Genomic DNA, 15,623 nt, shown 5'->3' on the forward strand with positions numbered 1-15,623 from the left:
TGGTGATCCAAAGAACTGACCTCTAGGGTTATTAGTACACACAATTTTATCTATTGAGAACTGAGCTCTTATGAAATATATTTAGTCTTTCTAACAATCACAGGTATATTAAACACCACAGGACTCAGTTTGTGAGAAACAAGGATAGCTCTTTACAAATGAGACTTAATCGTTCCTTGATAGGATTAGATATTTCTACTATTTTGGAAGTACTTTGAGAAGCCTAGTAGTGTGCCTTCAACATAGAAAAATAGAAATGCCAATACCAATATCACATGCTCTTAACTTTATATATATTTTGTAGTTTTTATCCCTACGAAATTGAATTTCTTAATCTGAGGATTCTGACATTTTAGCCTAGAATGAAGTTTTCTTTCATTTTGGACAAAACAAAACAAAACAAAACAAAACAAGGACTCTTAACTCCAAGAATCCTGACCACAGTCCCTTTGCAGTGGGGTAACCTTAGAAATATTTCATTTTTTAAGTAATGCACTTTGGTGGTTGCCCCTAAAGCACATGTTTTTTTTTTTCCCCTTGGCCTCAGTTCTGTTTTTAGTATTTATGAAACAATATAGAATAGCCAATATTGTACTTTTATATTAGTTATCAGAAGGAATACACTTTTATAGTTTTTGTTTCCTTTTTCAAATTTATATAACCATAACCAAACTCAAGATAAAGAAAACTTTATTCTATCCTAACAGCAATAGATTATTTTCCTATATCTAATATAAGGAAATAAAATTCCACACTGATGGGCATAAATGTGGGTGCAGCATGCAGGTGGATAGTTTTATGGACAAGATATTTTCACAGAATGGGAACAGATTTTCTGGAAAATCTGATAAAATAAACCTTAAAGGAAAGATACACTTGAATATGTTTTTAAAGCCCAAAATAAGGAAATTACACCCATTAGTTAACATTTCTCCACAGAGTCTGGCTAGGAGAGTTTGTGCAAATCTGGCATAATACTGTGAATGATGTTAAAAATTCCAATAGTATGCCAAAAGGGGCGCATTGAATCAATGTACAAATTGTATAATTGGTTCCTACATAGGAAAAAATTTTCCCCAATACACCCACATGTCACTTAGCATATTGTTGTATAAAAGCCATGACAAAGAATAGCAGTTTCCCAGTCACAGCGATCTGAGATGCACAGCACTCTTTTGCCCTCAATCAACAGTGTTCACTCAAAATGTTTCATTTTACAAAGACCTCAGAACCACTCTCTTTCAATCAGAAGATGGCTGCTCAAGGTTTTCAGCATAAAACAACTTCAAAATATAGGGTCAGGTGTACAAGCTTCAAATACTTCACTAAAATCAGAAAAAGTGCTTCCACTTTCGACCACTCCCCCCAACAAGAATTCTCAGAATATTAGAAGTAGGTATTTTTTTTCCCCTAAGGAAAATTACAATCATAATTGCCAAAATCTCTTCACCTTTGAACCCTCAGAAATCTGCAGGTTATTCATATCAGGCAAGGAAGCATCAAAACTGGCCATTCTGGTGATAAAAGAATGAGGGTCAGCAGGAGTTGAGTCACAGGCTGTGGTGAGCAGTTCCATGGGATTGGCCTCTTCAGAGGGGGAGAGGGTCATGATCTGTTTAAAAAGCAAAGGAAAAAAAAAACCATGAAGTTCCCATTCTTTAAAAGCTCTAATTATTCTTTACTTAAGAGCACAAACCATTGTTCTTTAGTTGTTTGGTAGGTATTGATTTTCTAATTTCCTTATGTCATCATTACCTGACCTTAAACCTAGCAATCTAGTGGTAATCTAGCATTGCAGGGTATCCCTCTGAAACATCAATGCCTGTATTATCAGATACCTACATTGAAAGGCCGTCCTATTTCCTAAAACTTTAGGTATTTGAGGATTTTAAAAAGATTCCCATCATCAGAGTTATTTGGGATAAATCTAGGCCTTCAGATTGGAAGGCTTTCTGGGTGTATAACACACACCCCAACAGTTGTTTCCTTTTGCCACCTACACCACCTACAGAGAAGAGGCCACTTAGAATCAGATACTACCTGAGAGTTCAGAGTTTAGTTTGGCAGCTGTGGAAAGTTTCTTTAGCTGGAACTGGGAAAAAAAACAAAAAAAACAAAAAAAAAAACCCTCCTGAATTACAAAAAGTAAGTCTCCCCAGTTGCCACAGAGGGAGAGCTGCTACTCACTAGGTCGGAATGCTCCAGGATCTGACTGGCTGTGAGGTCCTCCTCCTCAGATGATTCATCGGAATCCTCATGGTTCATTTTATTTAGACTGGGAGGGCTTCCTGAGAGTTGGCGTTCCTCCAGGGTCTGCATGTCACACTTGTCCAGACTGTCCAGAGAACGCCTGCGCACTCCCCAGTTGAAATTGTCCATACTCTCACCCTGAAATCACACCATCAGCCAGGTTTTTATGCAAAAATTCTCTTTCATTCACACCTTCACACATCCAGTTAGTCACAGCTTAGAAACAAATATGGTCAACATTACCTCTCATGCCCTCATCTGCTTTGGTACTGAGACTTCAACCTGACATAAAAAGTAACAAAAGCAGACTTTTCATATGAATGTATATTAAGTCATGGGTAGAGGTGATCACACCCCTTTTTCCAGCAGGGTAAGTGATGAGTTTTTTTTTTTTTAAAGATGATTTTGATAAATACTAATACATATTCCAAAAATATGTAGGAGGAGACTATTAAAAAAACTTCAAAAGCTCCCTACCCCCAACAGCCCCTGTTTAGTACTCTTTTCAGAAGGAGAAACAAGTAGGAGCTATGCTTGAAGCACATTCCGGAATCCTTCAGCTATTAAATAGAAGAGCATTAGGTAAACATTCCAGCCTGTTCTGCCACAGCGGTTCTCACAGATAAAATGCAGAGTTAAGGACTATCAGAGCTGGACAAAGTTTGACGGATCATGCACTATGCAGAGGCTAGAGCAGCAACCGCTTATCTTTTACTTTAGTCTCAACTTTAAATAATTGTCCCAACCTGGAAAATAGTTAATTTCCTACATCAATACCAAAGATTTGTCTGACTTCTACATTCTAACTTACTGAGAACTAGCTTAGTTGGCCACATAACTGTTAAAGAAAGCTTTTGGTTGTATCTCAGACTTTATGAAACATCAGATATTAAATAAATTTATTTATAAATAAATGTTAATTTCTTTTCTAGAAATGAATCTGTTTTTTTAAATATAATAATAAAAAGAAATATTTTCCAGCCTACAAATTAGAAAATTTTAACCTAAGCAGAAATGTAATCTAAATAAAATCTGGCACCAAATCCTTTCATTTCTTGGTAATTTTTTGAAACAGTGCTTAATGGTTCACAGAAATAAGGTAACTTCTGATGACAGCTCAGTGGACAACTTTCTATTATGAGAGATACAAATTACTGTTAAACTTAGCATTATATTTATTCATTTTCCTGTGGTTTAAGAATCTTGTTTCTGGCTCCACCAGTTTGCCATTCTCACAGACCTCTGATATGATAGATGTGTAGCTTTTCTGAAGTCTGTTTTGGCTATTTGTGTAGAAGGCAACTGGCAAGAATTCCAAGCACATCATTCTGGAGAGTATATGGATCTTGTTATCATTATTCATCCCTGTTTATGATTGTTAGGGTTGTTTTTGATTTTAAAGAGAAAGCCAACTTATGTTTTCCATGTTCTGTATCTGCTGTTTTATCTGTACAGATCAGGCATCACTAATTTGACATCTGAAATGCTTCAAAATCAAAAACTTTTTAAATACCGTCAAGACACCCCTCATAGAATTTTCAATACCTCATATAAAGGGTCAGAGTCAAAACACAAAACCATTGAAAACATTCAATGAAATTACATGCAGGCTATGTGTACAAGGTATGTTTGAAACACAAATGAATTTCACATTTAGTTTTGCGTTCCATCCCCAAGATCCCTTATTATGTATGTGCAAATATTTTCAAATCTCAAAAAATATGAAATTGGAAACACTTTTTGCTCCCAAGCATTTCTGGTAAGGGTACTCAACCTGTATCTGTTCACCACCAAATAATTTTTTTTCCTAGTGGAAAAGGCTAACTGTTTTGTTGGGATTTTAACTACTAAAGTGAAAAAATATATATATGTAAAAGAAGTCTTTTACCTCTGTGAAGAAAGGAAAAAAGAAAAACAGACTATATACAAGAAGAATATGAAAATCATTGGGAGAAATATATAAACATAAATTCACAAACTCATTTTTTTGTACCAAATGAATGATGGGTTGGGTGAGACATCTTAAGCAACAATTTTGAACAATTCCCACACTGATTTAGGGTAAAGAATGCTATCCTGGGCATAAATGGCTGCTATTGCTTGGTGGAAGCTCTGGGGAAGACCTGAATCCATCTGGCGTGAGAAGAGGGAGGGAGGAAAACTGTTCTTGCAGGAATAGGATCTGTTTTGCTAGAGGATGTGACAGTTCCATTAGAGGCAGAGGTGTTGAATTTATTTCCCTGGAGGTGGCTGAGGGATTGAGATGGAGCAGGGTTGTAGTCTAGTCCCAGTTGAAGTCTGTGGTGATAGGGATGGGGTATAGCTTAGAGGGACAGCATCTGCTTAGAAGGTGCAAAGCCCTGGGTTCAATCCCCAGCATGGGCAAAAAATCCATGGTGATTATAAGTCAACCAGGTTTGCTCAGTAGGGCACAGAGATATCCCTAACGGGGAAGCTACCCTCAACTCTGTCTTTCCCCTGAAGGTCAGATTTGCATTTTATGTTACATACTAACTTAAATGTCAAAACAGTTTTACTGACGATGCCAGGTTATATGCGAAAAAATGTAGAGGACAGCTAATTAGTCCAGAAGGAAAATTTGTATATACAGTTATCAAACATTAATATTCCGTTCAGTATTTATACTGGGATAATACAGTATTATCATTTAAATATTCTAGGAATGTTGGAAATAATATTCTTTGAAGTAATTTTTTTCATGAAGTAATTTTTTCATATTGGAACCATGTCAAATGAATTTTTTTTTTTTAATGCTGGTGATTAAACCAAGGGTCGAAGCTATATCCAGAGTCACAGAAGAATTTTGTTGCAGCAAGTTTCTTAAGAGTAAATCTGATATGCCATAAACATAATGTTCATAGGTCAATGTGCCCAGGATGATCCAGGTTTATGCCAGTTGTCTAGGTGTAATTATTTTTGGCACCCTTTTTTACTTGGAAGAGCCCTGGTTTGGATGAAAATTTATCTAGTCATCATACAGAGATAGAGTATAATTTTTGGAAAACAAAAACGTTTCATTGGAATTATATATGGTATATTGTTGGCAGCAGATTGTTGATTTTACTTTCTATTTTTTGTGTGCCACAGATTAAATCCAGGGCCTTGTGCATGCTAAGCATGTTTTTCACAGCTTGAGCTACACCCAACCCCACTTCACTTTTAATAGAATAATTTTACAACAAAATCCATCCAGTTATGTAATTGCTTAATCAAAAACTATAGGATTTCCACAAATCATATTTGAAGATTCACTTTCTCTCAAAAGATATAATCATGCAGTATCCAGCACTAGGCATATAAATGTTTCTTAAAAAAAAAAGTCTTCTATTTATGTTTTAGAAAATACCTCTATAATAGAGCAGTCAAAAAAATACCTCTTATATCACACACACTGAAGTAGAAATACACACACAAATAAGCATACATTTGCTGAAAGGAAGGGGGAGAAAAAAGCAATTATGTTGTTATAAATCTGCAATGATGCAAAACATCTACTAGCATATCTGAATTAAAAATAGCATCATCTTACCTGAAGTTCCTGGATAGCAGATTGAATGGACAGAAAAACAAATAAAAGGTCTATTTAAAATGATCATTAAGGATAGTCAAATGCAATTGTCTTAGTTTTAACACAACATCAACTAACAATGTTAGCAATATATACCCCAGGAGACACAGCTTTTTTAAAAAAAAAAAAAAAAAGATAAACATGCTATTCCTAAAGAAAAAAATCAGTATTAAACATCAGAAATTCCACTTCTCTTAGTGAGTGGTGGATCATGCAGCTGGGTAACAAATTGTAAGTACCACCTCTGAAATAGCTTTCCACTTCAGTGACAACTTTGGTCTACTCAACACTTTTTTTTGAATGCCTAAGTAATTATTTGTGAGAAAATTTGTTAAATGTCATGAGAAAACGAATGAGGGTCATCAACTGGGGAAAAAAGGTGGCATCACCTGATCCTGCTCACAAAGCTAAAAGTGTGATCATGATCTGTCTGGTGTGGGTGTGTAATTAATAGCCAAGTCACAGTACCATCAAAGCATCACAGAAGTTCAAGGGCAAAAACTTATACAGATATTCAACAAATTCCTGAGATTATTTAATGAAAAGAAACAGACATGACCAAAACAACTTGTCTTTGTTTTGACAACTGTGTTTGGATAGAGAAGCCAAGTATGCTTAACTTTCTCCAGATAGGTTATTCTAAAATTTTTCACCAATGATGGGACAAGGGGACTGACACGGAGAATGCCTCCTATGCACCTGGCACTATGCTAGAAGCTCTACATAGCTTATCTTAATACATCAATTCTGCAGGCAGGCATTATTACACCCATTGGACAGATGAAGAGGCAGCAACCAAGAGGAACTGCAACTATGCTTAAGGTCATATGGCTAAGTCACTGGCAGAGATGAAATCCTAACTTGGAGCTGAGGACTCTGAAATCCATGCACTTTCACTCTACTGCTCTGTAAGCATGTTAAAATTCTTTATTATAGCAAACCTCATGTGGTTTATTTTTGAGACATGGTCTAGGTTGGCCTTGAATTCCTGGGCTCTCAATCATAAAAGATGAAATAATTTTTTTTGGATTTTTTTTTTTAGTTGTTGGCTAGGACAATAGAGAGATAACTAAAGGAAGTTACAGATAGTATTATTTATTGTCCCTGGAAAACATTAATATAATATTTGTTTTGAAGAAATGGGTGTCTCTGATTTTTTTCCTATCTTACTGGTTTATTTTTTATTTTTGTGACGTTGGGGATTAAACCCAGAGACTCCACACATACTAAGGACACACTCTACATCTGAGCAACATCCCCAGCCCCCTCTTTTGATAGAAATTAGATCTGTTAGTTGTTCTGAAGTGTTGGATCACTCCACTTTACATGATTACTGCTAGGTCATTCAGCATAACATTTTTCTCTGGATGGGATAGGAAAATGATGCTTCTCTTGCTTTGTCTGGTTTTTCCCTCCCTAGTTTAACTTCCAGAATGAATCAGGTGCCTGAACTTGAATTCTAGTCTAAAAACAAACACTAGGTCAATTGCCAAATCAGGGAGCTAATCTTTTGACAGTAGCCAAGTTCTGGCCCAGAGACATGTAGAAAGTATTCAAAACAGTTGTATTTTGCATTACACTTTAAAAATAATCCTTACTGCATTTAGTAAATGCATTCTCTATCACTAATTATGGTTAAAATAAGCCTCTACAGTACTCTTCTTAGTTCTAGAACAATTCAAGGTGAAAATTAAGCTAACACCTGAAGCATACCCTGCAGTCAGGGCTTTTAGCTACCCACTACTGCCCACATCCCCAACCAGTGCCTCAGGCATGTCAAGCAAGGGCTCTTCAGCTGAGCTGCACCTCCAGCCCCAGTCAGTGCTTTTCTATTCTCTAAGGACTGGGTCTGCTCAATGTATTTTCCAGGGAGCTAATCAGTGGAGAAAACATCATTTATTCTCAGGACATGGATCTCTCCTGCTGGCACAGATATCCAGGGTGTTATGACCCAGGGAGGACAAGAGCAGTTAGCTTTGGCCTCAACTAGACATAAGGGGCTTCGTCAGTAATCATATCGTTTTAGGGGAGTTAATCAAAGCATGATTTTCCCACAAGTTTGTAGTTAAGTTAGGAGACATCTCCCTGCCACCAGATATAATAAACTTTGAATTTGAACCTCTGTTTTAATTGTAAGACCAGCTTAAAGCCCTTTGGAAAATATACATAGTTAAATATGAGCTGCCAATGTTAAGCAACTCGGACAGCCAGGCTGTGTAACAGGCATCTTTACATAACCCAATCTCACTTAAGGGAACTGAGTTTTTATTCTCAAGGGGCAAAGACTGCTTCTCAGTTGGAACATGCCTCTGAGCTATGGAAAGGAGGGTGACTGACAGGGGTGTTGCTCCTCTCTCCAGACTCTGTTTTCAAAAACATGATTCATACCAGAAGGCATCTTATTACATGATTATCATTCAAAATAAATGAATCTGTATTTGCCTGTTGAGGCTTGAATTCAGCTGCTCCAGGTGTCTGGAATGCTGGCCACCAAACTAAAGCAGAGCAAAGAAGCTCTCCTGTGCTTTGTTTCAGCTTCTAATGACTTCATCAAACAGCACAAAGATGCTGGAGCCCTGAGGGCCCCAGTCTCCTGTTGAGGCAGGCAAGTTGTGAAGTAAAGGAATTATGAGAATCGGAGCAACTCTACATTTAAAATAGTTAAATGCTTAGCATATTTGCCCAGGTGCCAGTGAACAGACTCAGAACTGAAGTGTTTTTGTAAATTTTTTTTTTAAGATCCCCTTTGGACTGTAAACACACAGTCTCTGTGTGGTCATTACCACTCAGGTCTTTGCCATTTAGAAATGACTTGGCAGCTGTGCTTTGGACCAGACAGGAAGGGTGTGGCAACTTTTGCCAAAGTTAAGCAACTGTACTTTGAATAAACTGATTCAAAATAAGAGTTTTCCAACTAAAGAACTTGTTACAAAAATTCGCTATTTAGTAGATAAAAAGGCACTGTTTGGTTAGTCAAGGACAAGTCCAAAGGGATTATTTTTATAGAAAATGTAACTGTACCTCTCCATCCTCCAGCTCCACGTCTAGGAAATCGAAGTCCCTAAAGACTCTAAACTGCTGCTCGCTGTTTGTGTCGTCCATGTTCTCCTGTTCCCTGGCGCCGTCCTCAGAAGACACCAGGCTCGTCTGATGCTCCAGCAGATCCAAGTCTCCACACGAGGAAAAAATCACCTACAAATCAAAAGAGCCCTCTCCTGAGAAACTGGTCTGCCTTCAGTTGTTTGTGCTATGAAAAACGGTAATTGGCTCTTCATAGCACTGTATTTCCAGTACACACCTAATTCCTTAAGTGGGTATTTTTAGAATGTTCTTTTATTATTTATGTTGGACAGGTGCCTTCGGATTACACTCCTTGCAAAGACACAAGTTCATGCACCAGGAAAACGATGAAGAGTCGAATTGCTGCCCGTTAATGGATAAAGATGGGTTACTACCTGGGTGTGTGTGTAAGAAAAAGACAGACAGAAAACCAAGCCTGTGTTCACAAACTGTAGCAGCTAAGACAGTTTTCCAGTGTTTCAGACCTGATTAAAATTAGATATTGTACACATTCACAAATGTGTATATGAAATACACTTTAACGATAGCCTAACAACCATACCAAGGTAGGATATTACAGAATGAACCACAGGAACAAAGGGTTTAGCCCTTTTAAAGATAAACCAGAAACTGATAAGGAATAAGAAATAGAAGCCAAAAAGTACAGTACTTGCTCATGGGAATTGCAGAATAGTTGAATACCATGCCCATGATTTCTACTTAAATTCCTGTCCCGTTGAGTTAAACAAATCAAAAAATGTTTTCTATTAAAATATTTAGTATGTTGATGTTTTAAAAATTAACTTCTATGTTTAGGCTTTTTTCACCGAGTCATTGTTAATAGCACTTTGTAGAAATAATGAACTGTGAATGAACCTAAATATTTTGTTAGCCAGCAGCTACTGAGCATGCTGAAATTAAGTAAAACTAACGGTAATTTTATATAACATTGTAATGTTTCAGTCTTCTTTGAAAAACAGGGAAATCTATAAGAATTTAAATACAACTGACATTTTTCCAAAGTAAAAAGAATGAATGAACTTCAAATGTCTTTTTTCTCTAGTGTTTAAGAATTGTTGTAAGATACACACTATACATGTTGAATACCCCAAACCTGAAAATCCAGAATGTGAAACTTTTTGAGTATTGACATGATCAAAATTTTCAGATATTTGAGAAGTCTGGATTTTCACATGAGGGCTACTCAATGTGTAAAGTCTATGCAAATAATTCCAAAATCCAAAGCTCTGAAATCTGAAATACTTCTGGGCCCAAGCATTTCAGATAGAGGATATTCAACATGTTTGCTCAGGAAATGGTACATGATGCATAGTTTTGTACAGGGATTGCAAATGGGTATGTGAGATAAATAGCACTGAAGGCCAGTCAACTAGTCAATGAGAGAGGAAACACAGGAATTCAGATTTCCTCAGCTGAAGGCTCCTTTTTCTAGTTAAGAGCTTATTTTATTTGTAAAGTACTCCAGGTAAATATTTCTAGCTGGAAAGGCCTTGGCCTAGGGGCAGACAGTATGAACCTGAAGAAGTACCAATCATAGTGGTAAGAAGTGGCCTTAACAGACTGTGCTGCATTGCAGAGGCGAAATGCTCTTGTTTCTCTCCCTTGTGTGCTAGGCGGCTTTGTCTGCCCCTGCCACCATTCCCTCTGCCCTGAGGAATGTCACAGGATCCATAAGCCCAATGATCAATAATGCTAAAAAGTAGAGGCCACTTAGCTGATGGTTGATTGGGATACTTTTGAGATGAAAAGAAATATCAATGTGTTCTTGTGCAAGTACTTGTAAGCCTCTAACGCTTCACCTGCTTGTGAACAACATTAGTTCTAAGATAGAGTATGGGATTTTAAAAATGGCTCTGCAGAGAAATTGTTCTCCTTATTCTTATGTGGTAAATTATTTGGTTTGCTATTTCTTTTTCAGAAGTAATAAAGATAGTGTGATGTAGATGAAATAAAAATTCTTGGTGAAATCATACCTTAACATTTGTACTGGTTTTGCTATAATATGCTTTTGTATACAATCTAAATTTTCTGAATTTTATAAGCTTCACAAGTTTGTTTATATATTTCAGTCATTTCACTCAAAAGCCTAATGGCGTATTTTTTTTTCAAGGAAAGTTTATAAAAAAAAATCATTAAAATTTTTGTAATGTTTGATTTTTTAAGCATTGTGATATGAACCAGCATATAATGTTTCTACTGTATGCTGCTAAGTTTTGTCATTATTTTCATCTTTACTGTAAGTAAAATAATGACATCACAGTAAGAAATATATGCATAGAGTAAAATTACGTCTAAGAGGAATTAGAGCCAATCCAATTTTTCCTTGTTTCTAAATAAGTGAGATTAAAAATCATGAAATAGGGAGGAATAATCCATGGGTTTGGTATAGAGGGTGGATATCAGCCTTGTTTCTCATGATAGAATCTTAAACCATATGATCAATATCTAAAACAGACTAAAGGCAAAAGACTATAGATAACAAGGTAACTGTGATGTGTGCTAGACTTACGGATGGGTTTTTGCTTAATCCTACTTCTTGGCCACACAGAGAAAGGACGTGCACCAACTTTTCTTTTGTCCTCTTCTGGAAAAGAAACACAGGCAGGTTTTCATTATGGGATCCTGCAAGTAAATCTGCCCTAATATTGTAGCCACTAACCTCAGAGGGTGAGCAATCAGCTGGAAATGGGGCCACTCAGAATTGAGATTTAAAAAACACAAGACTCTATACCTCAGTCCAGTTTCTTTTTACTTTTTTTTCTTAAGATGACTATTACCACATTTAAGACAAGATTTATATTATGTTTCTCCTGGACATTGCTGATCTAAGTTATCCCAAGAAGTGTGTGTTTCTATGTGTGTGAAAAATCAATCCCTAGGTCCTTGTGTGAACATCCATCTCTCCCCTTGATAATCTTTCTGTGTATGTTACAACATCTAAATTAAATCTATTATATTACAGCACAAGTCTTTCCTCAAAAAAGAGAATAACTACTTTCTACAGAATGAAAATATTCAATTATTGGTAAGCCATGTTAAATCTTCTTGGGTTAATTCTTAAACAGCTTCAATTCTTTTTTTTTTTCTTCGTAAATCTTATTTTCCAGCTCTTTAGACATGGGGATTCTTTGGTAAATCATATTTTTCAATGAGATAACTTGGTCACAGAATGATTGGTAGGTTGAGAATGAAAAGATATAGAAACCAGAGTCTAGAAAATGTTAATGAACTTCAGAACAGCTCTTCTATCTGTCTTCCTAATGTCTTCTAAATGTTTTCTCCCCGTTAATCTGACTCAAGTTTGGATGCAGAATATAGGAGGCCAACACCACTCTTAGATTTCCCTTCCTGATGGAACTTGGTTCACTCCATCCATCTTTCCAAATTATAGAAGAGACACTCAATATGGTGTGGTTTCAGTCTCTGTAGTGACAGACTGGAGAACCTTGATGGTGAGGGGTGGCAGGAGATTTGCTCAACGATTCCCCATGTCTTAGTGTTACTGTATACTTCTGTATAATTCTCTTAATAAATCAATCAAGTGAAACCTGGACGAAGGCTGTACACTTTTCTTTTCTTCCCCCTCAGCGTTTTTGACAACTTGTCGCTCACTGAGACCCTCCTGAAAGGCATCTAGGTTGGTTCCACAATCTAGCTATTGTGAATTAAACTGCTATAAACATTGATGTGGCTGTGTCACTGTAGTATGCTGATTTTAAGTCCTTTGGGTATAAACCAAGGAGTGGGGTAGGAGGGTCAAATGGTGAGTCAATTCCAAGTTTTCCAAGGAATCTCCATACTGCATACAAAAGTGGATGCACCAATTTGCAGTCCCACCAGCAATGTATGAGTGTGCCTTTTTCCCACATCCTCGCCAACACCTATTGTTGCTTGTATTCTTGATAACAGCCATTCTAATTGGAGTGAGATGAAATCTTAGGTGGTGGGACCTCCTGAAGAGTAGAAATAAGTTAGGTCACTGGGGGCATGCCCTTGAAGGGTTATTGGGGCCTTAGCCCTTTCCTCTCTCCCTTTGCTTACTGGCTGCCATAAGGTGAATGGCACATACTCCTGCCAGGAGGTACTTTGCCACCACAGGCCCAAGGACAGCCAAGTGACCACAGACTGCAACTCCGAAATCATGAGCCAAAATAAACCTTTTCTCTTTAAAAGTTGATTCTCTCAGGATTTGGTCACAGTGCACAAAGGTGACTAACACAGATGGTTTAATTCCTTTTCTACTTCAGGCAATTTTTCAGTGGATTTCTGCCACAGCACTGAAAGACTCTTGAATAATGCAGTGTTTTACCTGAGAGTACGCCCAAGGGCATCAGTACTTTGACACAGTCACCTGTAAACTGAATACAGTCCTAGCCTATGTTAATCAAACTCCAGCCTGTGCACAGAGACCATGATTAAAGTCTGTGCTCCCAAGAGCAGCCAGAATGGTCTTTGAGTGTACAGCCCTATTAATCCTTTGGATGTCTTAAGACCTATGGAATCGACTGGGAGAGCTAAGGATTGTTTGGAGAAATGAGGACTCATTTGAGCAAGGGGCAGGGTTGCTTTTACTGTTTGAAGGACTTCTGCAATGTGAAAGAGATCAGATTTTATTTTTTAAGCCTTAAAAGAACTAGATCAATGAGTGGAGGTAACAAAAAGTCAGACTTCAAGACCACATAATGAGATATTCAAGGATAAAATGAGTGCCCCCAGAATGCTGTGAGCCCTGGTCACTGAAGGGTTCAGGCCGAGATGGGCAACGTTGTGAGAGGGAATGGAGGAACCCAGCTGGACAGGGCAGCTGGACTCAGTAGGTCCCCTAAACTACCTTCTAACACTCCATGCCTAGGATCGTATACCTGAGAATATTGAGGCCTTTTCCAGCTCACTGGGACGAGCACATTGGAATTGGAGCCTGAGGAAGTAGATGATGTGCTTCGGGTGACCGCCATGGCCCTGGGCTTCCCATCACGCCCAGAAGAATTCTGTAGTTCATCATATCGCCTCCCAATGATTGGTGTCTTGAGAAAGAAAACACAAAAGCACCCATTCTTCCATCGCATTAATAGTTCTGTGGTACATTAAAATGGGACTGTTCACCAGCAGCAACTGAAAAATGCTCAAGTGATTAAAAGCAGGTCAGAGGAAGTCAGTGTTACATATAAGCTCATTTCCCCAATGTTCAAACCTACATTCTGAACCACTGTTCATCTTCGACATTTTCCCACTCTCTTTAACAGTAGGAAACAAATCCAGGACTTGTTCTTTAATATGGTTTAGAAACCACTGAAAAGATTAGATGCAAAACATGGAGGAAAGCTAACAGACTGTAGGTGTTTAACTATAAGGAAGAACTTCTGACATTTATGAAAGACAAATTCCTTTCCCTCTCTCCAACCTCTCTCTATCCTTTAATCACCAATCTTGAAATACTCTTGATTTTAAAAAGATTACATTATTTGTATCTTTTCAATTTAAACGGATGAGGTCAGGGCCAGGTATTTGGGCAACACTTTAGAACTTCCACCTCCTTAGAGTCTTTGGGAATGGTGCCAGGTAGACACCACCTCTCAAACATGAGCCCCCAGGAGGTGCCCGCTGCAGACACCGGCTCACAGGTCTGTCCTCAGAGGTGGCAGGAACTGACTGGTAATTCTATACCTGGCTCCTAAGGTCTATCATTCTGGAGCATTTCTGGATCTCAGTGTGTTGAGGGATGTAGCTTCCTGGCTACATGTTTTTTTATACCTCTTGGGAATAGAATAAATTAAAGTCAAAGAATAAAAATAGTTTCCCCCCAGCAATGTAAAAATAATGCACAAAGATTGAATCAATATCTTAATATCATTTACATAGTAAATAAATATGCAGGCATCACAATGGCAGCAAGGCTACCTTATCTCAAATACCAAAATGATAAGTCAGTGAATATATTGTGTCAAAAAAGCAACCTGGATATAACCTGTTCAATAGTGCAAGGAAGTTCCACATAAGCAGATACAGTCTCCTGCCCCCTTGGGGAATGTATTCATTCAGCAGTGTTTGGAAATACTTATTAATGTTCTCTGTGCACCAGACATGGTATCGCCAGTCTCTGATTATGAATATCAGCAGAGTAGTTTCTGCTTTGGAGGGGCATGTTTCATGGATCGTGGGATAAGAGACATAGAAGTCAAGTAATTTTATACCTTAGACTTAATTAAGTACAGGCACCCAAATATTTGCTCATGGTCCAGCTGGTACATCTGGCCATTTTCTGCCCTTTCTTTTCTTTTCAGCTCCTTAGCATGGGTTCTGAAACCCTGTCTTCCTCTCTCCCCTTGCCTCATTCAAGGCGAGATGAATAGTTTTACTTGTTTGAAAAGCTCTGTGGCTTGGGGAAGCCACCATCAAGGTGGATTCCATATTCCTGTAAATTGCAGTCATTTATGGATCTGGTATAGTTGAGGGAGAAAGGTTGTGGCTAGCAAGACATGGCATGACGCTTGTAAGAGAAAGAATAAATGGCAGCCATGGCTTAAAATGCTTAAGAGTATTCCATTTTAAAGTGTCTTTCTAAAAAACTTGTTTTTCACATAACTGAGGTTAGTTCCTATTTCTAAAGGCCACCAGTTGTGAGCCCAGTGAATATGACATTGACACTTTCTTGTTTCTTTTTTTTTTTTTTTTTTATGGTGCTGGGGATCGAACACAGGGGCTT

General features: G+C 37.7%; 1 protein-coding gene across 1 annotated transcript in view; it reads right to left on the minus strand.

Moving 5' to 3' along the window:
- Nucleotides 1–15,623, minus strand: part of FRY (FRY microtubule binding protein) — a 274,897-nt gene that overhangs the window by 27,252 nt on the left and 232,022 nt on the right. The window contains 5 exon segments of the mRNA XM_079137248.1: nucleotides 1,451–1,612; nucleotides 2,188–2,388; nucleotides 8,861–9,031; nucleotides 11,430–11,504; nucleotides 13,783–13,944. Of these exon segments, the coding sequence (XP_078993374.1) occupies nucleotides 1,451–1,612; nucleotides 2,188–2,388; nucleotides 8,861–9,031; nucleotides 11,430–11,504; nucleotides 13,783–13,944 (771 nt within the window).

This window comes from Sciurus vulgaris, assembly GCF_902686455.1.
Source record: "Sciurus vulgaris genome assembly, chromosome: 4".
In the NCBI taxonomy this organism is placed as follows: Eukaryota; Metazoa; Chordata; class Mammalia; order Rodentia; family Sciuridae; genus Sciurus; species Sciurus vulgaris.